The sequence below is a fragment of the Gopherus flavomarginatus genome, chromosome 7 (genome assembly GCF_025201925.1).
Source record: "Gopherus flavomarginatus isolate rGopFla2 chromosome 7, rGopFla2.mat.asm, whole genome shotgun sequence".
NCBI lineage: Eukaryota > Metazoa > Chordata > Testudines > Testudinidae > Gopherus > Gopherus flavomarginatus.
Genome location: NC_066623.1, coordinates 95195772 through 95222908, shown reverse-complemented (window position 1 = coordinate 95222908; position 27137 = coordinate 95195772). Strand labels below are relative to the sequence as shown.

Below are 27137 nucleotides of genomic sequence, written 5' to 3'. Positions count from 1 at the left end.
TAAATGTTAGCAAGGCATTTCCCTTTCTTTCACTAGCTTCAATTGTTATTACCATTCATTTCAAGGGAAGTTATAAGTGTGCAAAATAGTTTGAATTAACGTCCTGGTCAGGTACCTAAACCTCAAAGGAACTAGAACCTGTCTAAACCTGTTTGGCCCAGCTCTAATAAAGTACAAGATGAACACAAAGAAACAACTCTACCATTAACCAAGTCTACACTTAATAAAAAAACAAGTTTAAACAGGCACATTAATTCAGGGCATAAATTACAAAACAAAAACAACAAAAGACATTAGTAAATTCTAGGTGACTTCACATTTTAGCTTAGAGCTAAACTATTAAGACTGATTGCCATGAACACAGGTTAATCAAAATCTTATTTGCAGACAGCTGCTCTCCTACCTTTTACATTCAAAGTGGGAACCCATTTTTTGTAATTATTTCTCTCTGGTGTCCTTGTAGGCTGATTGGTTTGTTTTCCACTGACACAAGCAATATGCTGATTAAATTGGGTTTACATCTTGCTTTATTATCATAAAACGATTATCCTCTCTCCTAGCACTACAATACATAGAAGAAACATTACTTTTAGGAGTCTCAGTGTCCTGTTTCCAAGCTAATGGCAAATTTCTCATTGACTTCAGTAGGAGGCGGCTCAGACCCTTAGCATTAGATTCACAAGGAGGCCACTGGCATTGTAATGCTGAGTGTTACCACATCTAACTTTTTGGTGCCCCGCTGCCCAGTGGAATTCACAAACCCATGTTAAGCACAATGTAGGGAGAGAGTAAGGTGCCTAAAAGTGATTCTCAGAAGCCAGTACCCTGACTAGCAGGGAGCTGCATAAATTAGCCAATAGGAAATACTGAGGACAGGGGTGCGGCCTAAGTCCCACCCTTCAAAGGGATTTAAGCACCCAACTGACCAGAGATGCCTTCCTCCACACACGGCTCAAACCATGAACTCCTCTCTTGTAGTTAGGCACTCAAGTCAGCTCAGCTCTTTCTTTAAAAAAAAAAAATTGCAGAAGGTGAGGTGCCCACATTATACCCAATAGCCCAGCGGGTAGAGCAGTCTCCCAAGCTCCCCTATTGCTTTAATTCGACCTGCTAACCTGAGCTAAAAGATGAGTTGCCTTGTGTTCACTGCTAGTTTAACCTGAGTTAATAGCGCATCTCTTTTTGCAGTGTAGACCTATCCTTAGTGACAGATTGGCTTCAGTGGGTTTTGGATGAGGTTCTTGATTTCTTCTTTATTCAGACATATACGGGCTGAATAAGCATCTTTATTTTGTGTCACTGTGAAACTGAACAAGAAGGCAAGTAGATTTAAAGTAAAACCAGTGGATTACAAAATGTCTAAGTACCTCAGTATAATTTATGCTATTTCTTGAATTATCATTGAGATGTCAGAGTCCTGATGTCACATTAAAAGTAATCATCTCTGAGGCTTTGATATACAATGTTAACTGCCAATCTAACTCCAGTTACTTTTCTTTCTTGTCTGCCATTATGGTGAAGATTAGACACAAGGACATGAAAAGTGATTAGCCAAATACTTTCTGGCTGCCATCTTGGATTTTCATATTTCATGCTATTTCAATGTGTACCTACAGAGGGAAGATTAGTTGTTCATGAATGTTATACTTACCTACAAGAGTATTATAAATAAAATAATAATTGGAGATATATCAATCTCCTAGAACTGGAAGGGACCTTGAAAGGTCATCGAATCCAGTCTGCTTCCTTCAGCAGCAGGACCAATTTTTTACCCCAATCCCTAAGTGGCCCCCTCAAGGATTGAGCTCATAACCCTGGGTTTAGCAGGCCAATGCTCAAACCACTGAGCTATCCCTCCCACGTAAGGTCTAATATTTCTAATATTGCCCATTACCAAACCACAGCCTAGTGTGATATCAAAAATTATGTTTGAACTTGAGAGCTACTTTTTCTATTTGATTATGTACTGCTATTCAGTACAATTACGCCATTTTAAAGGCTTATCTGCCCAATGGTTTTTCATAGTCTAACATATAAATACAGTTATTGTACCAATCCCATGTACAAACTTCCTTTAACTCTGATAGAAATTCAATGGCTGAATTTAGATTTGGTATAAGAAAATGTATCTCCACTAATCTCAGCAAGCTTGCATTTGTGTATAACAGACCAGACTTTGGCACGTATATTCTTGCAAATAATTTCATAGAGATCTAATCCAGAAAGGAGGCCATTAAATGGGACAGGTTAGAAGTTATGGGCCCATGAAAAACTGAAGGAAAACAAGGGAGTTAGTAAAAGATGTTCAAACAATTCGGCAGAAATGTGAGTGCTTATAATCCAACCTGAAAATTACTCAAGGAAAGATCTGAGTAATGAGATCCTCCAACTGAAATCTCTGCTGACAATGGAGCTTGATTTAAAAAAAGGAAAAAAAAATCCCAAGGCTGTAATGTTTCTGAAAGCTGGCTTTTAGGAAAAAGCTATTGTTTCTTGGCTGATATTTCATATTATGAGTGACCCACCCTTTGGGTGCTTAAGTAAAAAAGTGGTGCTGTGTATGTGGTGTGCCCAACACCAGAGGGTAGCTGAAAGGTCTTTCTGTTCCCAGAATCATGACCTTCACAGAGAAAGCTGCTCTTTGAAGGTATTGGGTGAGTTTTTTGCTATGTGAAAGGGATATCTACTGTGAATAGCTAAAGTAGACTACATCGCCATGGTGTGAAACAATGCTTCACTAACATGGGTGTTTCATAGGTATTACTTGTTAAAAAAAAAAGTGCAAAGTTTATTTTTTTTTAAATGATAGATTGTACCTTTCTGCTGTTCCCCAAAGCCCCCTCTCCTTTGCAGCAGGTGAGTTTATTCTTACATTTACTAAAAATCCATAATTACCATGGTAAGCCCATGTAGCACATATGACTCCTGCTGCCTTTCAGCACTTGAAAGAGAACACCATTATTATACACAACGACATTGGCAATTCTTCTAACAAATCACTGAAATCTAAAGAAAGGAAAGGACTCCTATTATTTTTTTCCTCAAGTCTCTTGCATTTTCCCCTAAAAAGGAGGTAGGAATAATATCTGGATCTAGCAGATAAGCTTAGAGTCAAAATTAAGTACAGTAACGAGTCTTTTCAATAACTTAAGCTGTTGAATCTGTGTCTCAAATGTTACCTGACATAAAAATTATTGATTCTTCTCCTTCCAAGAAAGAAAAATCCCCAGAAAATATGATGTATACAGCAGAAAAAAAGTCATATTCTTTAGCTTGAATGGTTTTAGCTATGATAATTTTAGGTAACTGTTAATAATAGGCCATACTCCTTTGTTTATATTTATGTATTGTTGGCAAACCAGATACATAATTGTCTGGCATTCTAAGTCCATTCAAAAGTACTCCTATGCTTAGTTATGTGGAGACACTGGCACGCCACAGATGCCCAAAATCACAGTAAGGCTTAAGACTACTTGTCAAAAGTAATTTGCATGCAAGGTGTATCAATATTCTTTCATGCTGCTGTCTGTCTGATTTCCTCTGTTAACATGATAGGTTGCCCTTTCCATCCACTATTAGAACAACTGGAGATAGCATTTGCTACCTGACAAAACTTTCGGAGGAGAATTTTTCTTAATAGCAGATAAACCCAGGGGTCTAAGATCTGGTTTAGTGAGGCCAAGCGTACAGCCGTCAAGAAGAAATTGCATTCTTTCTGCAGTTCTATGCTTTGAACTGTGTTGTCAGATGGCTTGCAGTGTTCAACCGACTTGTGACTGAAGATCATTTTCAACATCATAATCTAAGAAAAGATGAGAAAAATTTGTATCATTAAAAATAAACTACATCCATACTTCTTCGGGCAGAAATGTCTTATGAGAGAAGGGCCCATCAGATTAGAATCTTCTGATCCCCTCCAGCTACTTCCCTCAAATCAAACCACGATCATGGAAAATAAAGGCTGTCCCCAGTAAACTTCATTCAAAGAGGTCTTACGTACAATACTGTGTGTTGTGTGGATTTGCGTGCAGGATGTGCTTCAGGTCACAGCAGTAATTGGGGGGGAGATAAAGATCTTACCCTCCACCTTGTCCACTGGTTTGATCCAATATATCTGGCACTGATACCAGCCAGGAGCCTGTTATCTCCCATCTTTGGGACTTGGCAGAAGGCTAGATGAAATTGTACTGGTGGGAGATGGACTGATCTAGACTAGGAAGTTGCAGAGCTTGGGAAATCAATTAAAAGAGCTCATACTGCCACCTCCACCCTTACCCATGTTGCTAAATCTAGCTGGATAATTCATATTGAGAGAAGAAACTTCAATATAATACAAGTTAATACGGTACAAAGAATGATAAGCATGGCTATTTGACCCCTAAGTATTTTAGTTGGTGTGGTTGAGAAAAGATAGGCAAATTGTAAAATCATGGGCATTTAAACATGGACATTTATGCAAGCATTTCCATGACCGACATATCCCATACGTTATAGTACCTACCACCCAAAATGGGGCCAGAGTGGCCATGCCTCTGGCTAGTATAACATGTCTGGCAGCTGTCAAAAGAAATTGCATCAGTAGATCGGCTTTTCTTGATGTGTTACCACTATCTACCCCAAATAAAACAATAGCCATTAATTTGTAGAGAAAGCAGCCCAGAAGCTGAAGATCTTCAATCATACTATCTCTCAGAAAATCTGTACTTCAGGGCAGTCCTAACACATGTATTTCAAACTGCCAGCTGCTAAACTAACAGCACCATCATAGAGATGTGTCAGTGATCCCCTTAGTCCTTGGGGGTATTAGATAAGATCTGTGCATTATTTGCTATTGCTTATTGAGATGGTTGGCACAAATAGACATTTGAACTTGGCAAATCAATTTTCCTTGTTGGTTTATGAATTGCCACAAGGTTTGTGGCTTTTAAAGACTTATCAGCTGAAGACTGCAATATAATAATTCAATCAATCAAAATAATGCTTAGCACTTCAAGATCCCTTTGCATCTAAAAATCTCGAAGTGCTTTATAGACATTAATGAAATAAATCTCATAACATAGAAGCATCATTAGCCCCATCACTGAGAGGAAAATGAAGGCCAATAAGAGTTTAGTTCATTTGCCCATGGTTATACAGGAAAGAGGCAAAGCTCTTCTTCCATCTCTATGAAGACTGCCTGAGCATCAGTGGGCAGGACAGAGGAGTGGGAAAGGCTAGAAGATATGCTGCTACATCCTGCAAGGAGGCCATGCATGGGTTGGTGGAGGCTACTCCAGGAGACAGGATTCCCTTCCTCCTGCTCTCTTCCCAGCTACTCCTGCCTAAAGACTGGTCCCTCTGTGCACAGATGCCATCCTCTTCTCCCCATACCCCAATATGGCTCCTAAGAGCAAGGGCACGATTTGGCCTAAAGACTCCTTGCACATAATTACAAATTACAATTCTGGAGGATAGCTGGCTAAAAATAGTTAAGTGGGACCTCTGGAAGTTAGGAATGCTCATCAGTAGTTTTGTCCTCAGTGATCACCAGTCACACAGGTCTCCAGAAGCTAGAGTTCTCAAGCTGAAACATTAGACTTAGCACAAGTTTGAATTTGTTTGTTTTTAAATAGAATGAATGCTCTTTTAAATTGCTTTATTTTATGAACTTGCTGGGAGTCTTTGAGCTTTCATATATACAACATGTTGTGAGTAGACATTTAAAATTAGATTGGACAGATTGTTAGTAAATTTATAATACAGAATACATAATCTTGCACTACCAGGAAGATGTACTTAATGACATAATAGCTTTGTATTGTCTCTAGCGTCCATGATTCTATGTGAATTGCCCCATTGCTTTATGTACTTTATAGTTAATAAAACAGGGTGATTAATTTACATTACTATACAAATTATGGGCCAGATCCTCTGTTGATATAAATCTCTGCGGCTCCAGTGACTTCAGTGATTTACACCAGCTGAGGATCTAGCCCTGTAACTTTTACAGACTTCAGTTAAAATTATTTTAATAGGCCAACACAGAATTCATGAAATTATAACCTTATATGTTGTTTAAAGTGAAATTTTCAGCAAAGCAATTTAACACTCCATGTGGAGTATTATGTAATATAAACAAAACAGATAGCAACTGGCACATGAAAGCAGATTCTTCATAAATACTGTATTTTATCTGCCAATTGATATTGCAATTCATGAATTCTGAGATAGCAGCACAAGCTTAAAAGGATTATAAGGGCTATCATATTTCAGAGTTCCTCAAATACTGATCCTGAAGAAAATAACCTGAATGCTGGGAATGTTAATTAATTACAGTTTGGTTTCCATTTGCTGTAATGGAACACACACAGAGACATATTTACATCTCATAATTATTATTTGTATTACAGAGCAGTGTACCCATTGTGTGTACACATTGGCTGTAATGTACACACAGAAACATATTTACATCTCATAATTATTATTTGTATTATGGCAGTGCCTAATGATCCAATCAGAATGAAGCCCCATTGTGCTAGACTCTGAAGAGGCTCAATCTAAACTGTAGACAAGTAAGGATAAGTGGCTTTAAATAGTTGGAGAAAGCAGAGGCGGGGGAAGGAAGAGGGTAACAGTGGTAAGGTCATGTGGTTACACAGTATAATCCATGTGCCTAATAGGAAGATCTCTCTTTAGGACAGGGGAGGGCAAACTATGGCCTGCAGGCTGGATCTGGACCATCATGGCTTTAAATCCACCCTGCGGGATTGCCAGCCCTATGGTGCAGCAGGGCTAAGGCAGGCTCCCTGCTGGCCCTGGCCCCGCACTGCTCCCGGAAGCAGCTTGCACCACATCCCTGCAGCCTTGGAGGGAAGAGGGGGCGCAGAGGGCTCCATGCACTGCCCTCGCCTGCAGGCACCAAATGGGGAACCACAGCCAATTGGAGCTTTGGGGGTGGTACCCACAGGCAAGGGCAGTGCATGGCGGAGCCACCGGTCACACCCCAGCCCCAGGAGCAACTGCCGGACATGCTGGCCACTTCTGGGAGCAGTGTGGGGCCAAGGCAGGCAGGAAGCCTGCCTTAGCCCCACTGTGCGCCGCTGCCATCCCAGAGCTACTAGAGGTAAGCAGTGCCAGGCCAGAGCCCGCACTCTGAACACCTCCTGCACCCCAACACCCAGCCCCCTAACCGCTGCCTTGAGCCCCCTCTTGCACCCTGCACCCCCTCTTGCACCTAAACCCCATCCTGAGCCCCCTGCTGCACCCTGCACCCTTCCCTGAGCCCCTACTGCACCTCAGCCCCCTGCCCCAACCCTACATTCATGGCCCTGCATACAATTTCCCCACCCAGATGTGGCCCTCAGGCCAAAAAGTTTGCCCACCCCTGCTTTAGGAGATCTGTTGGGTGGGGTAGGAATGAGTTGTGTCTGGTTCACTGTTGCTAGGCAGATGCACAATTAGCACTGCACACTCCAAAGTTTCTGGAATTGGGTTAGGTAGTTTTGGGTATGCCTTGTTGTTGGAGTCAGACCCTATGGGGGCAAGTAGTCAGGGCAGCGGCTTTGCAAAAGGCCAGCTACGGGTTGGGAGAAGCTGAACCACAGAAGAAGAAAGCAGGCTGTTTCCCCCTAACTCTGAAGCATTTTGCAGCAGGTCAGTGATAATGTTAAGCCTCCAACAGGGAAGCCCTGGCCGTGTTAACTGTAGAAAGGGAAAACCATTTTTTTATTTTAATTGTATAATTGGAATGTTGTTTGATTTTAGCCAAATTATTTTAAATTGTCTCAATTAGTATGATTCACCAACTTTTCTCTTATTTAAATGTGATGATGGAGAAAGAGTCACTTATATTTTGCTATTTTCAGTTGTTCAAAAACTGTTTTTTTAAATCTATATACTTAACTGAGAGGTTGGTTAATTGGTTAGTTGACTCACTCACTGAGTGATTGCAGCAGGGAAGGATGATTCCAGCTGGAGATTTCTACAAGCAAGTGAAGGGAAGATGTTGTTGCAATGCTTTTGACTCAGCAGACTGTATAGATTTTGGTGAGCAACGACTGTAACAGATTCAGGTGAACTCAATCTTAGCTTTTGGGAACTCCAAGTTACATCTCACTGTTTTTCTGTGGGGACTGACCTGTTTATATTTAATTTGTTTTCTTTAAGTTTATGTATAACTGAAGATAATGTATGTGGATTATAAAGTGTCCATGTTATGTTGTAGAAATTGTAATGTTTCTTTATCTTTATAAAATTGGTACTTAAGAATTACATTTCATTCCTTTTTGTTCTTTTTGGATTTGAATGTGGGAAGGTTGACCCCATGCAATCTTTAGTGACTGAATTCTGGGTCTCCAGGTGCTTTTCTATGGAAGCTGGGTTTTTTTAGGCAGTGGAGAAGGACAATGAACTAAACTTCTAGCTCACCCAAAGATTACAATAGCCTGTTTCATGAACAACTTACTGATTGAAGCTTCCATTAATTTAGTTTTATTTTTTAAAGACTTCTGCCCATGATTATTTCCAGTTTTATTTTAAATTATATAAAATATACTTAAGCCTCTACTGTTGTCTAATTTTAAGTGATAACAATACAACATCACTTCCCCTATATCCTCCTTTTTTGACCAAGCCTTCCCCAGGGTCCAGGCACTGTCATCTACCTGACAATTCCTCTACAATTCCCATCACAGAGGACTGATGTCCAGAGCTTCTGAGGACCTTGCTGCTCCTTGCCTGTCCCTCACCATAGTAACCTCTGACTAACTCCATTTAGGGTTGCCAGAGATCTGGTTTTTGACGGGCACACCAGTCGAAAAGGGACCCAGGTGGCTCTGGTCAGCACAGCTGACCAGGCTGCTAAAAGTCCAGTTGGCTGCAGTGGCCAGCTCTGCATGGCTCCTGGAAGTGGCCAGCATGTCCGTCTGGTTCCTAGCTGCAGGGGTGGCCAGGAGCGCTCCACTCCCTTCCCATGCCTGCGACGCAAGTGCCACCCGAGTGCCGGCTTCGCAGTTCCCATTAAACTTAAACTGCAGCAAGGGAGATTTAGGTTGGACATTAGGAAAAAGTTCCTAACTGTCAGGGTGGTTAAACACTGGAATAGATTGCCTAGGGAAGTTGTGGAATCTCCATCTCTGGAGATATTTAAGAGTAGGTTAGATAAATGTCTATTAGGGATGGTCTAGACAGTATTTGGTCCTGCCATGAGGCCAGGGGACTGGACTCGATGACCCCTCGAGGTCCCTTCCAGTCCTAGAGTCTATGAGTCTATTAGCCCGGAACCGTGGCCAATGGGAGTTGTGGGGGCAGCGCCTGTGGACAGGGGTAGTGCGCAGAGCCCGCTGGTCACACCTGCACCTACGAGCCTGAGGGACATGTTGCTGCTTCCTAGGAGCTGCCTGAGGTAAGTGCCACCTGGAGCCCACACCCCTCATCCCCTCCCACACCCCAACACTCTGCCCCAGCCCCAGCCCAGAGCTCACTCCCGCACTCTGAACCCCTCAGCCCTAGTCCAGAACCCCCACGTGCATCTCAAACCCCTCATCCCTAGTCTCACCCCAGAGCCTGCACCCCCAGCCGGAGCCCTCACCTCCCCACTCCTCAACCCAGAGCCCCTTCCCACATCCTGAACCCCTCACTGCTGACCCCACCTCGGAGCCAGTCCATATTCTCTCCCACAGCCCAACACCCTGCACCAGCTTGGAGCCCCCTCCCACACTCCAAACCCCTCATCCCTGGCCCCATCCCAGAGCCTGCACCCCAGCTGGTGCCCTCACCCCCTTTTGTACCTCAACCTCAGCCCAGTGAAAATAAGCGAGTGAGTGAGGGTGCGGAAGAGCAAGCGACAGAGGGAGGATGGAGAGAGCAGGGGGTGGGGGCCTCGGAGAAGGGGCAGGGCCTCAGGGCACGGGTGTTCAGTTTTCTGCCATCAGAAAGTTGGCAACCCTAGCCCCATTTCCAAGAGATAGGCCTAAAACAGCATTGTCCATGTAAGGGTTTATTACTGAGTTAATAATAAGGGTTTTCAAAACTCATTAACAACAGTGGTTTACTGAAAAAAAAAAAAAAACCATTAAGCTACAGAATACAAATCTCATTTTACCAAAGTCTCTACAGCATAAACAAATGATTCTGGGAAAAACTGATTTTTTAAGCTGGAAAATACTTACAAAATGTTCAGAATAGTTGTTTTAATGCAATTATAGATAAAAATGAGTAATGTACCTGGGGTTTCAATGAAAGCCTCTCCTTTTGGCCTATGTTTATGCAGGATGTCAGACTAGATCAGGGGTGGCCAGCCTGTGGCTCCGGTGCCATGTGGATCTTCAGAAATTAATATGCGGATCCTTGTATAGGCACTGACTCCGGAGCTAGAGCTACTGGCGCCAACTTTTCAATATGCTCAGGGGTGCTTACTGCTCAACTCTGGCTCTGCCACAGGCCCTTCCCCCACTTCACCCCTTTCCACCCGCTCTCCTGAGCCACCCATGCCCTTGTACCTCCTCCCTCCCCGCCCCGGGCCTCCTGCACGCCACAAACCAGCTGATTGGCGGTGAGGCTGCCAGTGGATGGGAGGCACTGAGAGCAGGGGGGAGCTGATGGGGAGCTGTTTACATATTATTGTGGCCCTTTGGCAATGTACATTGGTAAATTCTGGCTCCTTCTCAGGCTGGCTATTCCTGGACTAGATAATCATAACAATCCCTTCTGTCCTGAAAAAAATCTCTGTATTTTTTGAGTTAGCCTTAAAGGGTTAATGGCTTTCTATTCCGAAGTATTGTATGCACGAATTATAAGTGTAGTCATGGCAAATACATTCTAGCAGATATAGTATTTTTAAAAAAATTAAGAATTGTTCTGTAATGATTACTCATAATGTTAAAACTATTTATGTACCAAATTTAAATCATCTATGCTAGGAAAAGAGGGACAAGGCAATTACAAGGCAATTCTCCCTTTAATGCACATAGAAGAAATTCCATGGGAGTTAAACACAAATATCAAGGGAGAAAATACACTTTAGATTTCCTGTCTATGGGCTATGTTAGGCCTGATTCTGATCTCTTGTACGATGGTTTTACTCTGACACGCTACTGACTACAATAGAGTTACTCACAATTCATTCTGAGACAAGTGAGATCAGAATCAGGCTCTTTGTTCCTAGTGTGTGCGAATCTTTTTAATTATTCTAGAATTATTCTTTTTAATTATTACAAAAACCCCACTAATTGTTCTATAATGCCTGCTCTGAACTTTAGGACTATGAATCCAAGAGGGAAACATGTTGGCATAGAGGCTACACACTGGAGAGAAGAAGATTTATGGAACCGGGCTCCTCGAAAATTCATAAAAAGTTTTGAAGTGATGTCATTTCATAAAGAAACAAATACAACTCATTAGTTCACTCTGAGTATCAGCAGAGTCTCAAGCAGACAGGCAGAAGAAATAAGATAAAACAAATTCAAAGGTCTGCTAACCAGTATGTTTTTAACTGGCTTTGCCTTTGATTTGTAAAGGTCAGGTCAGTTGCCAGTTCAGCATTCAGTGCTGACCTTTTTATAGCAAAATGTTACAGGATCTCTTTTCCTTCTCTCTACAAGCTCCCTGAATAGTTTCTCACAATATCAATTATGTTTAAAAGCCTCAGATGGTCTGTCCAACTTCTTCTGTGACTGTCCCTTTTCTCTCCTCGCTGCATGCAGATAGATGCCTCTCTTTCTCTTGACATAGATGCATTCAGTAAAGTGGAGGGCACCCTTGCAGTATAAGTCAAATAGTTTTGTCTTTCTGCTTTTAATCTGAAAAAATGTTATTTAAAATAAATCGGCAAGAAGCATTGCTACACAGTAGTAAAGGAGGGGATATTTTTTGGAGCGTGTGTGTAAAAAAGAGAAAAGGCCATTTTGCTTTAAAATGTATGGCTTGGTGAAACAGACGTGCGAGATCCTTCTACCTTTTAAAGAGAGGATTGTGTGTTCCTCTGCATTTGGAAGACACTTTGCACATTTTAGGCACTATCTACACAATAAGAGTAAAAACAAAATATGACAAACAAAATGGAAGTAGTCTGAAATTGCTTTAGCTCTGTATTCAATGTCCTGTACTAGTGAACAATGAAGAAGTCATTACATGTAGTCTTTGGCTTACTTAGTTTCCCAGTCTTTAATGACAGACAATTCCCATGTTTCAAAAAATGGAGCTATTCTTGTCTCTTATAGCTTTAATATTACATTAGGAAAAGTAAAAGCGGCAAGAAAAATAAGCTACCAAGATACACACAATAAGGCTTTCATAGTATTCATAGTGGAAGGAGACATCAGGTATCTGGGTGACTAGTAGAGATTCTGGCTGTATAAACACTCATTAGGGGCCAGATACCAGAAACACTTAGGCACATGACTAAATTTGCAGTTTATGGCCCTGTATCAACTGGTCAGGTTAAGAATCAGCTAGTATATTGACCCTCAAATAATTAAGGCTAAGGACAAATATTTTCCACACTGGGAATGAAATCCTGGCCTATTGAAGTCAGTAGCAAAATTCCCCTTAACTTCAAAGAGCCAGGAGGAATTCAAACTTGTTAATGAGGGTGTTGGGGCAGAGTTGAGACTCCACAGAGTTTTGTAGCCTCCTGTATATCCGAGTCTGTTTCATGGCAGCAAAAATGACAGCCACCTTGAATGTCCTTAAAGGAGAAATCTCTGCGGCTGTTTCTAAAGTATGTAAATTTTAAATTTTAACTAGAAAAAGCCTATTCAAATAGACTTTGAGAACAGCTGCATGAACTCCTGCCACTGAAGGAAAAATAGTGAGTATGACCCTGTCGGAAAATGAATGAAGCCAAAGCCAGGGGGTTCCTGCATAGCTCTCCTGCCTTCAGGCCCCATACACCTTGTGCAGTGGAACCACATCCGCAATCCCCATTCTACAAGGCTGAATAGGCTTCTGGGTGGAAAGATTCAACGAGGAAGCAGTGACAGTGGGTGACAGTGCACCTCTTTGGCCAATTCTAGCAATTGCCATTGAGCTCTAATTCACTATCACGTTCTAATGTGCTGCATTAAATCCTGTGAACGAAAAGATACACTGCTACCTCGATATAACGCCACCCGATATAACACGAATTGGATATAACACGGTAAAGCAGTGCTCTTGGGAGGCGAGGCTGCGCACTCCAGTGGATCAAAGCAAATTCAATATAACACGGTTTCACCAATAACGTGGTAAGATTTTTTGGCTCCCAAGGACAATGTTATATCGAGGTAGAGGTGTACCTTACTGCTTTGAGGGCTCACTACAGCATTTGCTCTTACATTGCTGCTGAGATGTGGTCAAATTGAGGCTATGCTGGTGCTCTTAAGAGTAGAACATTGTCCTGTCTGTCATTTAGAAAGCAATTTTCCCTAGGTTTGCAATATGGCTACTGATTTTTTTTTTTTTTTTTAAATTGGAGATATACCAATCTTCTAGAACTGGAAGGGACCTTGAAAGGTCATTGAGTCCAGCCCCCTGCCTTCACTAGCAGGACCAATTTTTACCCCAGATCTCTAAGTGGCCCCCTCAAGGATTGAACTCACAACCCTGAGCTTAGGAGGCTAATGCTCAAACCACTGAGCTATCCCTCCCCCTAAGGTCTAATATTTCTAATATTGCCCATTACCAAACCACAGCCTAGTGTGATATCAAAAATTATGTTTGAACTTGAGAGCTACTTTTTCTATTTGATTATGTACTGCTATTCAGTACAATTATGCCATTTTAAAGGCCTTATCTGCCCAATGGTTTTTCATAGTCTAACGTATAAATACAGTTATTGTACCAATCCCATGTACAAACTTCCTTTAACTCTGATAGAAATTCCATGGCTGAATTTAGATATGTATAAGAAAATGTATCTCCACTAATCTCAGCAAGCTTGCATTTGTGTATAACAGACCAGACTTTGGCACGTATATTCTTGCAAACAATTTCATAGAGATCTAATCCAGAAAGGAGGCCATTAAATGGGACAGATTAGAAGTTATGGGCCCATGAAAAACCATTAATGATCTCTGTTGCGAGGGGAGGGGAAAGGATGGTTTTAAGATTTTCCTGGGATGTTATTAATTTACAAAAAAAAATTCATTGGGCAGAACTAGCTCATTTCTAATGCTATCTTATTTACACGGAATATTCCAGTAGCACCACTAGCCATTCTTCCCAAGGTAGCTGCACTAGTCAATTGTAAGGGCCAAATCCTCCACCTTAATACATGAGCCATGTGTAGGGGAGATCTGCAGGGGTCCCAGAGGGGGAAGAAAGTCTCCCTACCAGGCCATGGAACAACAGTGGAGTCACTGTGGGCCACAGGTGCTGGAACTAGGGGTGCTGCTGCACCACCTGGCTCCAAGTGGTTTCCATTATATACAGGGTTTACAGTTTTGTTCAATGGTTCTCAGCACCTCCAGTATAAAAATTGTTCCTGCACCCCTGTTGTGGGCAACCCAAGGTGGTAGTAGGCCCCATAGCTAGTTACACCTCTTCCCTTCAAAGACATGTGCATGCACACACACTGGAACATGTCTGGTGGGTCCAGGTGCTGGATGCTCTAGCACTATTCATAATGCTACCCTGTGGGGGCAAAGTCCCCACCATGCTTCATAGTCTACAGGGCTACAGATATCGTCCCCTTCTCCCACCCCTCGGCCAAGTCTCATGCAGTGGAAACACACACATCCTACATTCAGGGCCCGATACTTCTGAAAAGGGGTTTGCCCCAGATCAACAAGGAAGGGACTGAGCAAAAAAAGAACAGAAGAAGAAAGCCTAAAAGTTGTGTGATAAGCCTCTTTTAAAAAATGCTAAAATGTTGCAGTGTTTACTGTCATCACTAGTTCTCTAAAAACTGCCAAAAAGATGACACAGGGAACAAACCTTGAATGAAATAACCAGTGTAACAAGTGAGAGGTCACTAACAGGGCCCAGGTCAGATCTTCTCTCTCAAAGCAGTGGAATGTGTGTGTAAGGTTGGTGCAGAAAAAAAGACATTTTCCTCCCTTTAACATGAGGCCCCCATCACCAGAAGGCTTCCAGCAGTACACACTTCCTCCCGAGATCCTGAAGAGGAGTGATAGCCTCAGCACTTGGTGCCCTATTTCACCATCTCTAGGCTTCTCAGCGCTCCAGTGGGTAGATCCCTTGCTGTGCTTGGGTGAGCAAAAACATCCCTGCCATACTTCATAGTTCAGAGAATATAGAACTGCTCAACTTGCTCTCTGCTATCCAGGCAGCAGAACCACACAAGTCCTGGTGTGTTTTGACCCTTTGCTAACACCAGTCTTTGAATGATGTTCTGAACTTTCAAATTCCCCATCAATCTCCCTCTTCTTTCATTTCACTCACTCCTACCTGCCTGCCAAATACATTAGCATCTCTAATCTCTTCTAAGATCCACATTTTCCTTCATGTTCTCAGTTTCTTTTCTTCCTTCCTTGCAAATCCCTCATTTCCCACCTCTCTTCCCCAAACCTTCATTCTACGATCCCTCCTTGAATGTTCTGCAAATGCCCACAGCTTATGACAGCCCCCATTCTACACAATGACAGAAATATGACAGCTCATCTAGTTCAGTCTCCTGCACTGAAGCAGGACTTTGACCATGCCTGACATATATTTGTCTAAACCAGGGGTCAGCAACCTTTCAGAAGTGGTGTGCAAAGTCTTCATTTATTCATTCTAATTTAAGGTTTTGCATGCCAATAATACATTTTAACCTTTTTAGAAGGTCTCTTTCTATAAGTCTATAATATATAACTAAACTATTGTTGTATGTAAAGTAAATAAGGTTTCAAAATATTTAAGAAGCTTCATTTTAAATTAAATTAAAATGCAGAGACCCCCGGACTGGTGGCCAGGACCCGGGCAGTGAGACTGCCACTGAAAATCAGTTCACGTGCCGCCTTCGGCACCCGTGCCATAGGTTGCCTACCCCTGGTCTAAACTATTCTTAAAAACCTCCCATGACCAAGACTCCACAACCATCCTGGGTAATTTGGTTCAGTGCTTAACACTCTTACAGTTAGAAAGTTTTTGCTAATGTCTAAACTAAATCTCCCTTGCTGCAATTAAAGCCTATAACTTCTTGTGCTGTACTCAGTGGATAAGGAGAACAAATATTCACCCTCCGCCTTATAACAACCTTTTACATACTTGAAGACTGTTATCAAGTCCCCTTTGGTCTTCTCTTTTCCAGACTAAACAACCCTGTTTTTTTCTATCTTTCCTTGTAGGTCATGTTTTCTAGGCCTTTAATCATTTTTGCTGCTCTCCTCTGGACTTTCTCCAATTTCTGCATATCCTTCCTGAAATGTGGTGCCCAGAACTGAATACAATACTCCAGCTGAGCCCCTATCAGCTCTTCATCAAGGTCTTTCTGAACCTCCATCCCCCCATTAACCTCCTCTCCAGGGGGATCTGTCCCCTATATCACACTCATCCCTGCACAGTTCCTCAAGAGGACCCTCATACAGGTCACCCACAGCTCTACTAGCTCTCCATAGTGGGTCCCCTTGTATTTGTCCATCCTCAGCTCTGCATCCCAAGGGGTCCTCCCATACATACTGTGCCCTGCACCTGCTCCTATCCCCAGTACTTCTGACTCAGGGATTCCCTTAAACCTGTATCTTCCTTCTCAATTCTCTTCAACAGGGTGTGCCCCCCTCCACTTGCTTATTTCCCCTACAAAGCAGGCTGAAAGTTGGGGAGGACACAAAGACAATGTTTTAGGGAGTTGGATGTGACAGGTTTGCTTCCCCCCCCGGAAGTACTGTAACCATCACCCCCATTCTCTGTGAAAGAATGCTGTGGGGTTAGCAATATCACACAGCAAATTAAAAGAGAACCTACCAACAGTGGTGACCAACAAGCAAAGAGAACACACATGATCCCCAACAGCTGGACCAGTGTTTCCATGGTGATCCTCCCCCACTGCTTGCTGGACTGAGAGGCTGAGGGTTTGGTCCTGCACCGAGCCACTAAAGCTTTGATTGTGGCCAAGTTACACGCCATGATGACGATCAGAGAGGAAAGTCCCAGAAAGGCAAAGGCTGAAGCGAAGAAGGTGTTGCCCACCGCGTGGTTGTCCCCGGTGCTGATAAAACACCAGGTCCCTGGCCACTGCAGGGTGTACCGCCCTAAACCAGCTATGGGCAGGAGGGCAAAGGCAAACACCGCCAGCCAGATGCTGAGCAAGACAGTCTTGGTCACCCTGGTTCGCATGTGGCTGGCGTACCAGTGAGGCGCTCTGATGGCCAGGGTCCTTTCCACGGCCATGGCACTGGCGATGAAGAGGGGGCAGAGGCCGAAGACGGTCATGCAGAACCCAAAGAAGGCGCACAGGTTGCCCGAGGGGTCCAGCTCCTGCCAGTTCCTGTTGGCCAGATACACGGCGATGACCACGGGGCTGGTGAGGAGCTGGCCGGTGAGGTCGGTGAGCGCCAGGGAGCCGATGCACAGCAGGAAGGACTTCTTCCGCGTGTTCTCCTTCCTCCGGCAGGCGCGGGACACCAGCAGCATGGCCAGGGCATTGCCCACCGTGCCCGTCAGCATCATGCTCAAGGGGAACGCCACCGAGACCGAGCCGCACCCCTCCGCGGGGCGCGCCGTGCCGTTGTCGGCCCCCCGCGTGGCGCTGGCGCCGCCCCACATGCTGGGAGCGGTGTGGTTGAAGCGGCCCCCCACACAGAGCTGGGGGGGCGTCATGCCGCCGGCTTGGCGCGGGCGCGGAGCCGCAGCAGCAGCAGCCGCCCGGCCGCGCTGCCCCAGCCCATGGCGAGGAGCTCAGTGGGCCGAAGGGACCAGCCGCCGAGCTATAAGGCAGAGGAGGCGGGGCCCCGGGGCTTCATTAGTCCAGCTCCGCTGGGGGGCGTCCCTCCCCCGAGAGGCTGGCGAGCGGGGCGGCTCGCGTCCAGCTAGCCGGCGGGACGCGGGGAGAGGGGGTTGCCACTGGCTGGGTCCCGCGCGCGAGCCGCCGCGTGCCGCTCTGCCGGAGGAGACGGAGCCGGTTTCCAGGTAAGGGCGGTAACAGTCCGCCCAGCCCCGCATGGGCAGCGAGCAGCCCAGCTCTAGCCTAGCCCGCGCTGGGCACCGCGTCACGCCCGGGGCGGCTGTACCGACAGTGCAACGCGGAGCGGAGTTGCCACAGAGCGTTCTGCTCCTGGTCACATTTTCCCTCCTACAGGTTGTTCCTGCCAGGGAGCTGCGCGGGGGCGGGGGGGACTCTGAGCCCTCCGACCATTACGGCCCATCACGAGGTTTCCTTTTATTTAGTTATAATTTGGGACGGGAGGCACGAGAGGAAAAGAAACAAATGAGTAATGTACCTAGAAGCGTACAGGGCGATTGGCGCCATCTATCTCGAAATTAACACGGACACAAAATCCGTTCAGCCAGCTTCTCTGTTACGTTAAACAATATCTAGCTACATGATTGTAAAAGATTTTCTGTATCCATACCTTCTGTTTCTGTGCCATCAAAGCGAGAACCCAACTCTTAACCCTTCAACACTTGTAAAGAAAAGTCAAACTTTCTTTACAAGTGCATGTACAGATCTGGCAATATGACGGTGATTATAAGAATAAAAGGAAGTGAAAAGGATGCGTTATCCTCCCTAGAATTATCTGGCTTGATTGTGCTTTTCTACTGCTTTTTCGTGTTGAAAAGCAGCTATACTGGTATGGAATCTACACCTTTACATTGTTTTTAGGAGATGAAATAACTTTTTTTAAAAATCCTTAATATTCATTGGTCAGTTAAATAAATTTAACATTAATTAAAATTGTTAGGTGCTTTTTATTCTAACCTTGCTGCTCATCTTCAACTTAAATTCACACCACAGCTGTTTTCTCTTCATATGGAGCTATCCTTACTTATAGAATCTTTACTTATGTACAGATTTCCCTGATTCTAGCCCTTAATTTCTTTTATCCAGTACAATATCGTAATTGCAAGTAAAACATAAGTTATTGTCCAGATACAACCATCACCTGTATCCATGAGTATTATTGGAGCATAAATACCAATTGTTGTCATTAACATTAACATTAAGCATCAGTATATAATAGACTATTGGAGTTGTTTTGGTAAATGAGAAAAGACCATCATCTTTCTCTTTAGAAATCAAAATGTGCTAGATATTAATTCATAATATTCATGCTGCTCCTGATTCCTTTCCTATCAGGTTAAGGAGGAATAGAGCAAAACTAAAACCAGGATGTGGCGTAGTCTTTAAAATGTAGTAGAGGAAAACATTTTTTAGTGGGGAAACTTCATTCCCCCTCCCCAGCCTTTGAGGCCACTTTATCATTTCGTCAGGTAAAAATCCATTTTAGCCAAACAGTGGAAGTCTTAGTTATAAGTAACTAACATTACAGGATATTGTTTTGTTACTGGAGTTTACTATTTTATTCAGGTGTGACAATTTTGAATAGACGGATAATAAATCTGGGGGGAAAGTAGTCATACAGAGTGAGATTAAGGTATTTATTCTCCCATTTTAGGGAAGTTTGACTAGTTTTTCATTTTTGTACATATGAAAACTTGCCATCAGGGTCCATCTTACAGGTTTAGATTGCCATCTTAGGGGACATAATCGCTAAGTTCAGGTATCCTCTGGCAAATAATACTTTGTCATTCAAAGAGATAAATTTAAGTTTCATTAAAAAAAACAAAACAAAAACCAAACAAATCCAAATTTAACAGGTTTCAGAGTGGTAGCCGTGTTAGTCTGTATCAGCAAAACAATGTGTTCGTTTCTAAGGTGCCACAAGTACTCGTTGTTTTTCCAAATTTAACAGAGATATTTTCATGAAAAAATGTTGAATGCAACAAACATGTTTGTAACACAAACATTTCACTATTCTACTAGTGACTGAGAACCAGAAAGTGGAACTGAAGATAACACAACCAGTTCTAAAAGAGCTGCATCCAACAATGTCAAATAGGCTTTACAAACATTACATATGAAGTTTTTTAAAGCTGCCTAATGGGTTTGGACACCCAATTCACATTAAAATTGGACATCCAAATCATTATGCAGCTTTGAAAAGCTCAGCCTAATTACATACATCTCACTGCACCCATGTGAGAATATCTATCTAATTTATATGGCCCCCAATAACTACAGTACCTGAGTGTCTCACCATTTTTGATGTTCATCCCCCTCATCATCTGTGTGAGGTAGGGCAGAGCTATTCTTCTCATGTACAGATGGGGTATTGTGGCCCAGAGACACTAAGGCCAAGACCCAAATCCTCAAAGGTATTTAGGCTCCTAACTCCCATGGTTTTCAATGGAAATTAGGAGCCTAACTACGTTTGAGGAGCTGGGCCTAAGTGACTGGCCCAAGGTCACACAGGGAATGTCTGTAGTAGAGCTGGAACTTGTACCTAGGTGTCCTAAGGCTTAGCTTGTCCCCTAACCACTGGATCACCTGGCCTCTCTTGTATTATCTCCCTTTTACAAGTGACTAAACTGAGTTCAGAGAGGTCAGGGGACTAGCTCAAGATCACAAACACGTGGGTTACAGCAACAGGATTACTAACACAACACGTATCTCCTGTTTCCCAGTCCTCTTCTTGATCTAAGGTGTGAGAAAGAGGCTGAAATCAACTTATTTTCATTGTTGTAGATGATAAGTACAAAAGATAGAAAACAGCCTAAATAGATAACACAAAATTAGCTCAACTCACCCACTTGCAGCACAATTCCTGTGGTCCCTAGAATTGCGATCAGAATGAAAGGGAAGGGTGGTGGTCATCAGCGCTGAGTGCTGCTATTTGGCCCAACTTTTTGGTATAGAGCATTCCATGGTGTATGCCATTGTGTTAGATATTTGCACAGTCATACAGCAAGTCCTGTTGTCCTGCATAAATATGGCAGCAAATGTGCATGAGCTCATGGAAGCCCAAGATGGGAAAGTATGCATGATTGCACCATAATTCAGATTCTAAGACCAGGAGCGACAGTTCTGCTCACCTTAGTGAGGAATCTGACCTTCTATACAACAGAGGCCATAATAATGACCCCCATTTCCTTTCCCAAACCCTCACCCCCTGCAAGCTCATTCCTGCCGACTGATTTTTTATTTTACCTCGTTGCCAAAGAAATACAGGGAATTGCATTTGTCTCAAACAACAGCACCATCCAGTGATGTGTTGTGTTAATAACTTGGTATTTTTCACACTCATACAGTATTTCAGGGACTATTTAAATCAGCTTTCTTCATGAAAGGTGCCAGCTGATATTTGGCTGGAAGTGAAATTATTTACATAAATGTACTAAATGCTAATTTTTGGCACTACGTGCGTTTTGTGCTTAATAGATCTATATGTATATGGGGATTCAGCTCTGACTTTATTTTTAGTAGAATGGCTATTTTATGCACATCAATCAACCTGAATCTAACAACTGTAGTTAGAATATCAAGTCTCGTGGAGATTTTATCCCTTGTACAGATAAAATTAAGGTTGTCTTTATATATTATTTGCTTTTTCTGGATGACGGTATAAGAACAAAAGTATTTGCATGCAGGTAGGATTCCAGATCCATAAGGGAACAAAAAGAAGTTGGCAAGCAATAAGAGATTCCACACATACAGTCAGGCCTTTTTGAATGTGAGCTTGTGTTCAGTGCAGGATTAACTTAAGGTATAACTTAAGCGTTGCCCCCCAGTTGGCTTCCATGCACGCACAGATGTCTACTCTAGCTGGAATAGAGGTGCTTTCAACCTTAGCTGGCCTGTATTGGCTTTGGGTGGAAGGTTAAGTGCTGCTGTTTGAACTGGTAACATAATGGGGACACAGATACTCTGTGTTGCTAATCCAATCACTGTAAAGCTTGAGTGTTAGGGCTTGTCTACACTTGGAAATTTACTGAAATAAGAGTGTCCATAGGGGGGCTTATACTGAAATATCTTCACAAATCTTAATGGTGTTGGAGATTTGACTCAACAGTTCTAGTCGTGAGAATGTGAACAAGATTTCTGTATTTATTGAACATTGGCACGTGATTAATTACACAATGCAATAGGTAGAAATTGCCTTAAGTCTTTTCTTTTTTTCTGGGGTGACTTTAAGGCTCACAAAAAAAGGTGGAGACCGGCCCCCCAGAGATTGCAGCCCTGTGTGTAAATTTCTCCATCCTCCAAGGGTTGTATTTAGCCTCCTTGCCACTGTACTGAGACCACCAGCAAGCCTGGTTACTAGCATGGTAGTTTTCAGATAGGGATGCTTACCCCATGGCAATTGAACCCTGATATCTAACTCATCTCTCATAGGTCAACCAACCCTCAGATGTTAATTACTTCCACTTTCTCCTGACCTAGGTTAGATTCATACTGTTACTGACAGGCACAAAGATCTGTGCCCCATTGCCAGTTCGAGATACTCTGCCGCCACCATCAGTTCTCCCGGACTGCTGCACTTACATCAGATCTGCTCTAATATGCCAACACTCCTATATGCCTGCAATCTCCCTCACCCCACACCAGCTATTTTGCTGTTCTCAGTTACTCTCCTTTGGCTAATGCTAGTACCCTTGATGTAGCAGTGTCCAATCAATCAATCAATGGAACATTACAAAAAAACCCAAAAACTAGAAAGTACCTGATGGGTGAATGCATCCAAATTACAGGGTGATATCACAACCTGTCCTCTTCAGTTTAGCAACAAGACATTAGGGATGCCCTAGGTTGGACCTCACATTGCATGTTAATATTAATAGGTGTTTCACAACCAAATTAACATATATACATTGTTAAAAATGTATCAGAGAGAATGTTGTCTACTTTCTCAAGCACTAGCACACTGTTGCTAGAAGAGCAATGTTGAGTCCACTCCTTTGTTCTCAAGAATAAGGCCCTGCACTAATTCTGAAGCCCCAAAACAAGAGAATGGTTACAAATTGCATGAGTTAAGGGATTGCTAGGCAGGGCTTAGAAAAATCTTTAGAACATTATACCAAGCTAGGATTTTTGCCCAAATTCAGCTAGGAAGCTACAAGAATTCTCTGTCAGCCATTGTTTAATGTAATCTAAGGGGAGGGAGGGATGGGCTTGTATCTTGTAAATGTGGTTTTATTTTAATTCTTCATTTTGTACATTATCAAGAGTTTCAAGTATTGTTTTTTTTCTTATTTTGCTGGAGGTTTCTGGTGGAAGAACTAGAGATGAGGATTTGAAACTCCCTTGTCTCTGTCTCTGTTTAGAAGGCATTTGAGTTAAATGGTTTTTAATACCTACTAGTTAAAAATAATCCAGGTAAAAACCACTTCTTTCCTCAATCAGGTTGCACTTGCTCAGCCTCTGTGATATCATAAGTTCTCCAAAATAAAAAAAAATTGGTACACTTTTTGAACTAACAAAGCTGTCACCGACAGTAAAAAGATAATCAATACAAACAATTCATTTCAGGGATTACAGAGCACTGCAGACCAATTTTATGAAAAAAAATTTTTTTTTTAGTTTTAGATCATTACAAAGTGTCCTGCTTTCAACCTCCCTCTGTTGCTTTCTTTTAAAACCAGAAACTCAGATTCTGACAGATTGATATTTTAAAATCTCTAGGAGAGAAGTAGGGGATCAAGATTGTTACAAATGGTAGAGATGCTGATGTATTGTGTCATCCACGGTTGACACTGAAGGGGATGATAGGCAGGCCCAAGAGGGCTAACTGAGACACATACCAAACAGATGAACTAGTCCAGACGTCAGCAACCTTTCAGAAGCGGTGTGCCGAGTCTTCATTTATTCACTCTAATTTAAGGTTTCGCATGCCGGTAATACAGTGTAATATTTTTTAGAAGGTCTCTTTCTATAAATCTATATATTATATAACTAAACTAGTGTTGTATTGTAAAATAAACAAGGTTTTCAAAATGTTTAAGAAACGTCATTTAAAATTAAATTGTTGATCTTACGCTGCCAGCCCACTCCTGGTCTGGGGTTCTGTTCACCTAGGCCAGCAGCAGGCTGAGCGGGGCCTGTGGCTGGGACCCCGGCTGGCAAGGGTCCAGCAGCCAGAACCCAGACTGCCAGCGGGCTGTGCGGGGCTGGCGGCCAGGACCCCAGACCGGCAGTGGGCTGAGTGGCTCACCCCACTGCCGCTCAGGGGTTCCATCTGCTGGCTCCTACCAGCTGGGATCCCAGCTGCCAGACCTGCTCAGCCCGCTGCCAAGCTGTGGTCCCAGCCCTGCTCACAGCCTCTGCCGGTCTGGGATTCTGGCTGCCGGACTTACCTTCTCCCTGGTTCTTGCCCATTCTCTTCCTCTCTCTGCACTGAGCTGAGGGTGGGAGTGCACTGAACACAGGGCTGAGGGTGAAGAGTCTCGCCAGGAGCTAGAATGAGAGGGGGCTCAGGATTGGGGCAGGCGGTTTGGGTGTGGGGCACTTACCTGGACAGCTCCCATTTGACGCGAGGGGTGCAGGAGCCTCCGTTTGGTGCTCAGGGTGGGATGTGGCAGGTGCATGGGATGTGGGGGGGCTGGATGAGGGGGTGCAAAAGTCAGGGCAGAGAGCTGGGAGCATGTGAGGGGGGGTGCAGATGTCAGGGGAGGGGGGGATGGGTATGTGTGGGGGTGCCAGAGTCAGGGCTGGGGTCATGGGGGGTGTGAGGTGAAGGAGTCAAGCAGAGGGCTGGATGTGTATGAGGGAGGTACAGGGCCCAGGGCAGAGGGCTCTGTGTGTGTGTGGGGGGGTGTGTGTGTCAGGGCTCAGGGCAGAGGGCTGGGTGACTGCCTCCTTCAGAATCCCCAACCCCCCTGCTCCTTGTCCCCTAACTACCTCCTCCTGGGACCCCTGCCCCTAACTACCCCCAGACCCTATCCCCTATCTAAGTCTCCCTGCTCCTTGTCCCGATTGCCCCTCAAGACCCTATCTGTGCCGACTGCCCCAACCCTTATCCACACCCCTGCCCCCAGACAGACCCCCGGGACTGCCATGCCTATCAAACCGCTCCCTGCCCCAACAGGACCCTCAGAACTCCTGACTCATCCAACCCCCCCCCCCCCCCGCTTCTTGTCTCCTGACCACCCCTTCCAGAGACCCCCCCACCCTAACTGCTCCCCAGGACCCTCCTTGCTCCCTGTCCGACTGCCTTGACCCCTATCCACCCCCCACAGACCCTGGGACTCCCATGCCCCATCCACGCCCCCTGCTCCCTGACTGCCCCCTCCAGAGACCCCCGCCCCTAGCCACCACCACCCCCAGGCATCCCACTCCCTATCCAACCCACCCTGCTCCCTGTTCCCTGACTGCCCCCACCCCGGCCCCCTTACCATGAGGCTACAAGCCGAGCCAGATATGCTGCCCCGCGGGAGCGTGCAGCCCCACCCCCCCAAAGCGCTGCGTGCGCAGTGACAGGGCTCCGGATGAGTGGGAAGCGTGTCTGCCTCCCCACGGAGCCAAACACTGCCCTGCAGGAGCACGCAGCCCCGGTCCCCAGAGCGCTGCGTGTGCAGTGACAGGGTTCCAGATGACTGGGGAGCGTGTCTGCCTCCCCGCGGAGCCAAACACTGCCCTGCAGGAGCGCGCAGCCCCGGCCCCCAGAGTGCTGCACACGTGGCGGCAGGGCTCCAGGGGACGAGCCGGTGGCTTGCTGTGCTCAGTAGGACTATGATAGTAGGAATACTAGAAGACACACCACTTCCTAGATCAACAGGAAATTCAAGTGTTTTACAAAATGTAACACGTACCATTTCTTAAGTTTGCATTCAGCGCTTTCCCTTTACATGGTAAAATTTCTCCACAGCAATAGGTGCAATATGAGTTTAAAAATGAAATTAAAACCCTTTTCAGTAGTTTTGCATATATTATAATTACATATTTCACATATTCCTCCCATGACATAAAAATGCATAAGTATAACCCCGTGGTCAGTGTATATTACATGGCATCCTCTGTGCCTGATCCACAGAGGACATGTCGGTAATAGCATGGCTATTTACCTCAAAATGTAAAAAAAAACATGTTTATTTGGTTTAAATTTCATGCACAGTGCAGGGATGGAAAGTTGTCTCAAATTATTAGACATACTCATTCTAATCCTGCCTGCTCCAAGTTAGTATAATGCTAATTATTTAAGTTATTATATTTTTCCTGAATGATAAAGACATACTTAATATAAGCAATCCCTTGATCTTTTGTCACTCTCACCTCTTGCAGAAGAAACAAATCACTGAATTTAGGTCTGGGGCAAGTAAATCTGTTTACTTTTAAAACGTACTACTTTGCAATTTGAAGGCCACATATGCATTCTGTTAATGATTTAGGATTTCAACCCATACTCTTCTCTCCCAACTATTTATTTAAAAAGCAATTCAGCTGACCTTTAAAAAAAAAATCAGTTACTCTTCATCTTTTAACATTCATGGTTTTCATTTTCCATTTTCACTCTGTTTGGATAATGAAACTAGAATGGTCTGTTTTTATTCAGTTTTACTTTATGTTTTCGAAATACAGTATCATGCATTTCCATGAAGACATTTCTTTTATTCCTAACCAGAGCAGTTTCCCTTCATCTGGGATAATATAAGTTTTCCAGGTTTAAAAGAGGTCTGTAGAAATTCCAACATTTACTGTATAGCTGGTATTTGTAATCCAAATATAAAGGTCTTTACTTAGGAAGTGTGCAAGGCCAAGCAGAAGGCCATGGGACAATATTTTACTGTAGTCAAATTACAACATTAGGCTACAGAAGTTGATTTCTTTTTCCTGAAACAAGCCCTAAGACTAATCCGTTTCACACAAAGTGGGCCTGATTCTGATCTATTGCCCAGTGGTTTTTTTGATTCAGTTATTTAATAAGAATGGATATTGCTTGTATTTTACGAGACATGCTGGGGTTGGATTAACTGCTTTTGCCTTTAAGTTGCTAGTTCTTCTTACATCACAGATATTTTAAACAAAATAAAAAGGCTTAGCATTGCGAAAAGTTTAAAGAAAGCCAGCAGATAGAAAGATTTGTTCTACATGTCTAAACAGAAACACTCATTGTATAATTGACTCACAGGCTTTATTTACATTTGTCTGCAGAATCATTTCTTCATTAAATGACCTAGTACATTTTATCTAAGCCAAATGATACCATAATTTTCCTCAGTTATCTGTAGCCTACCATTTGCTAAAA

General features: G+C 43.7%; 1 protein-coding gene across 1 annotated transcript; it reads right to left on the bottom strand.

The window, feature by feature from the left end:
* Nucleotides 1–2207: 2207 nt before the first annotated feature.
* On the bottom strand, nucleotides 2208–17718 carry PTGER3 (prostaglandin E receptor 3). The gene is made up of 2 exons (XM_050961064.1): nucleotides 16864–17718; nucleotides 2208–3802 (listed from the first exon to the last, which is right to left on the bottom strand). Exons 1-2 carry the CDS (start codon nucleotides 17716–17718, stop codon nucleotides 3515–3517), a joined length of 1143 nt encoding a protein of 380 aa, XP_050817021.1. The 3' UTR covers nucleotides 2208–3514.
* Between the last annotated feature and the right edge of the window lie 9419 nt (nucleotides 17719–27137).

Bases quoted from the DNA above. Each gene is read 5' to 3' on its own strand.
- PTGER3 (XM_050961064.1), bottom strand. From the start codon at position 17,718: ATGACGCCCCCCCAGCTCTGTGTGGGGGGCCGCTTCAACCACACCGCT. The intron at 3,803-16,863 runs GTAGGTTCTCTT...ATCTTTTCTTAG, and splicing joins CTTGTTGGTCACCACTGTTG to ATTATGATGTTGAAAATGAT.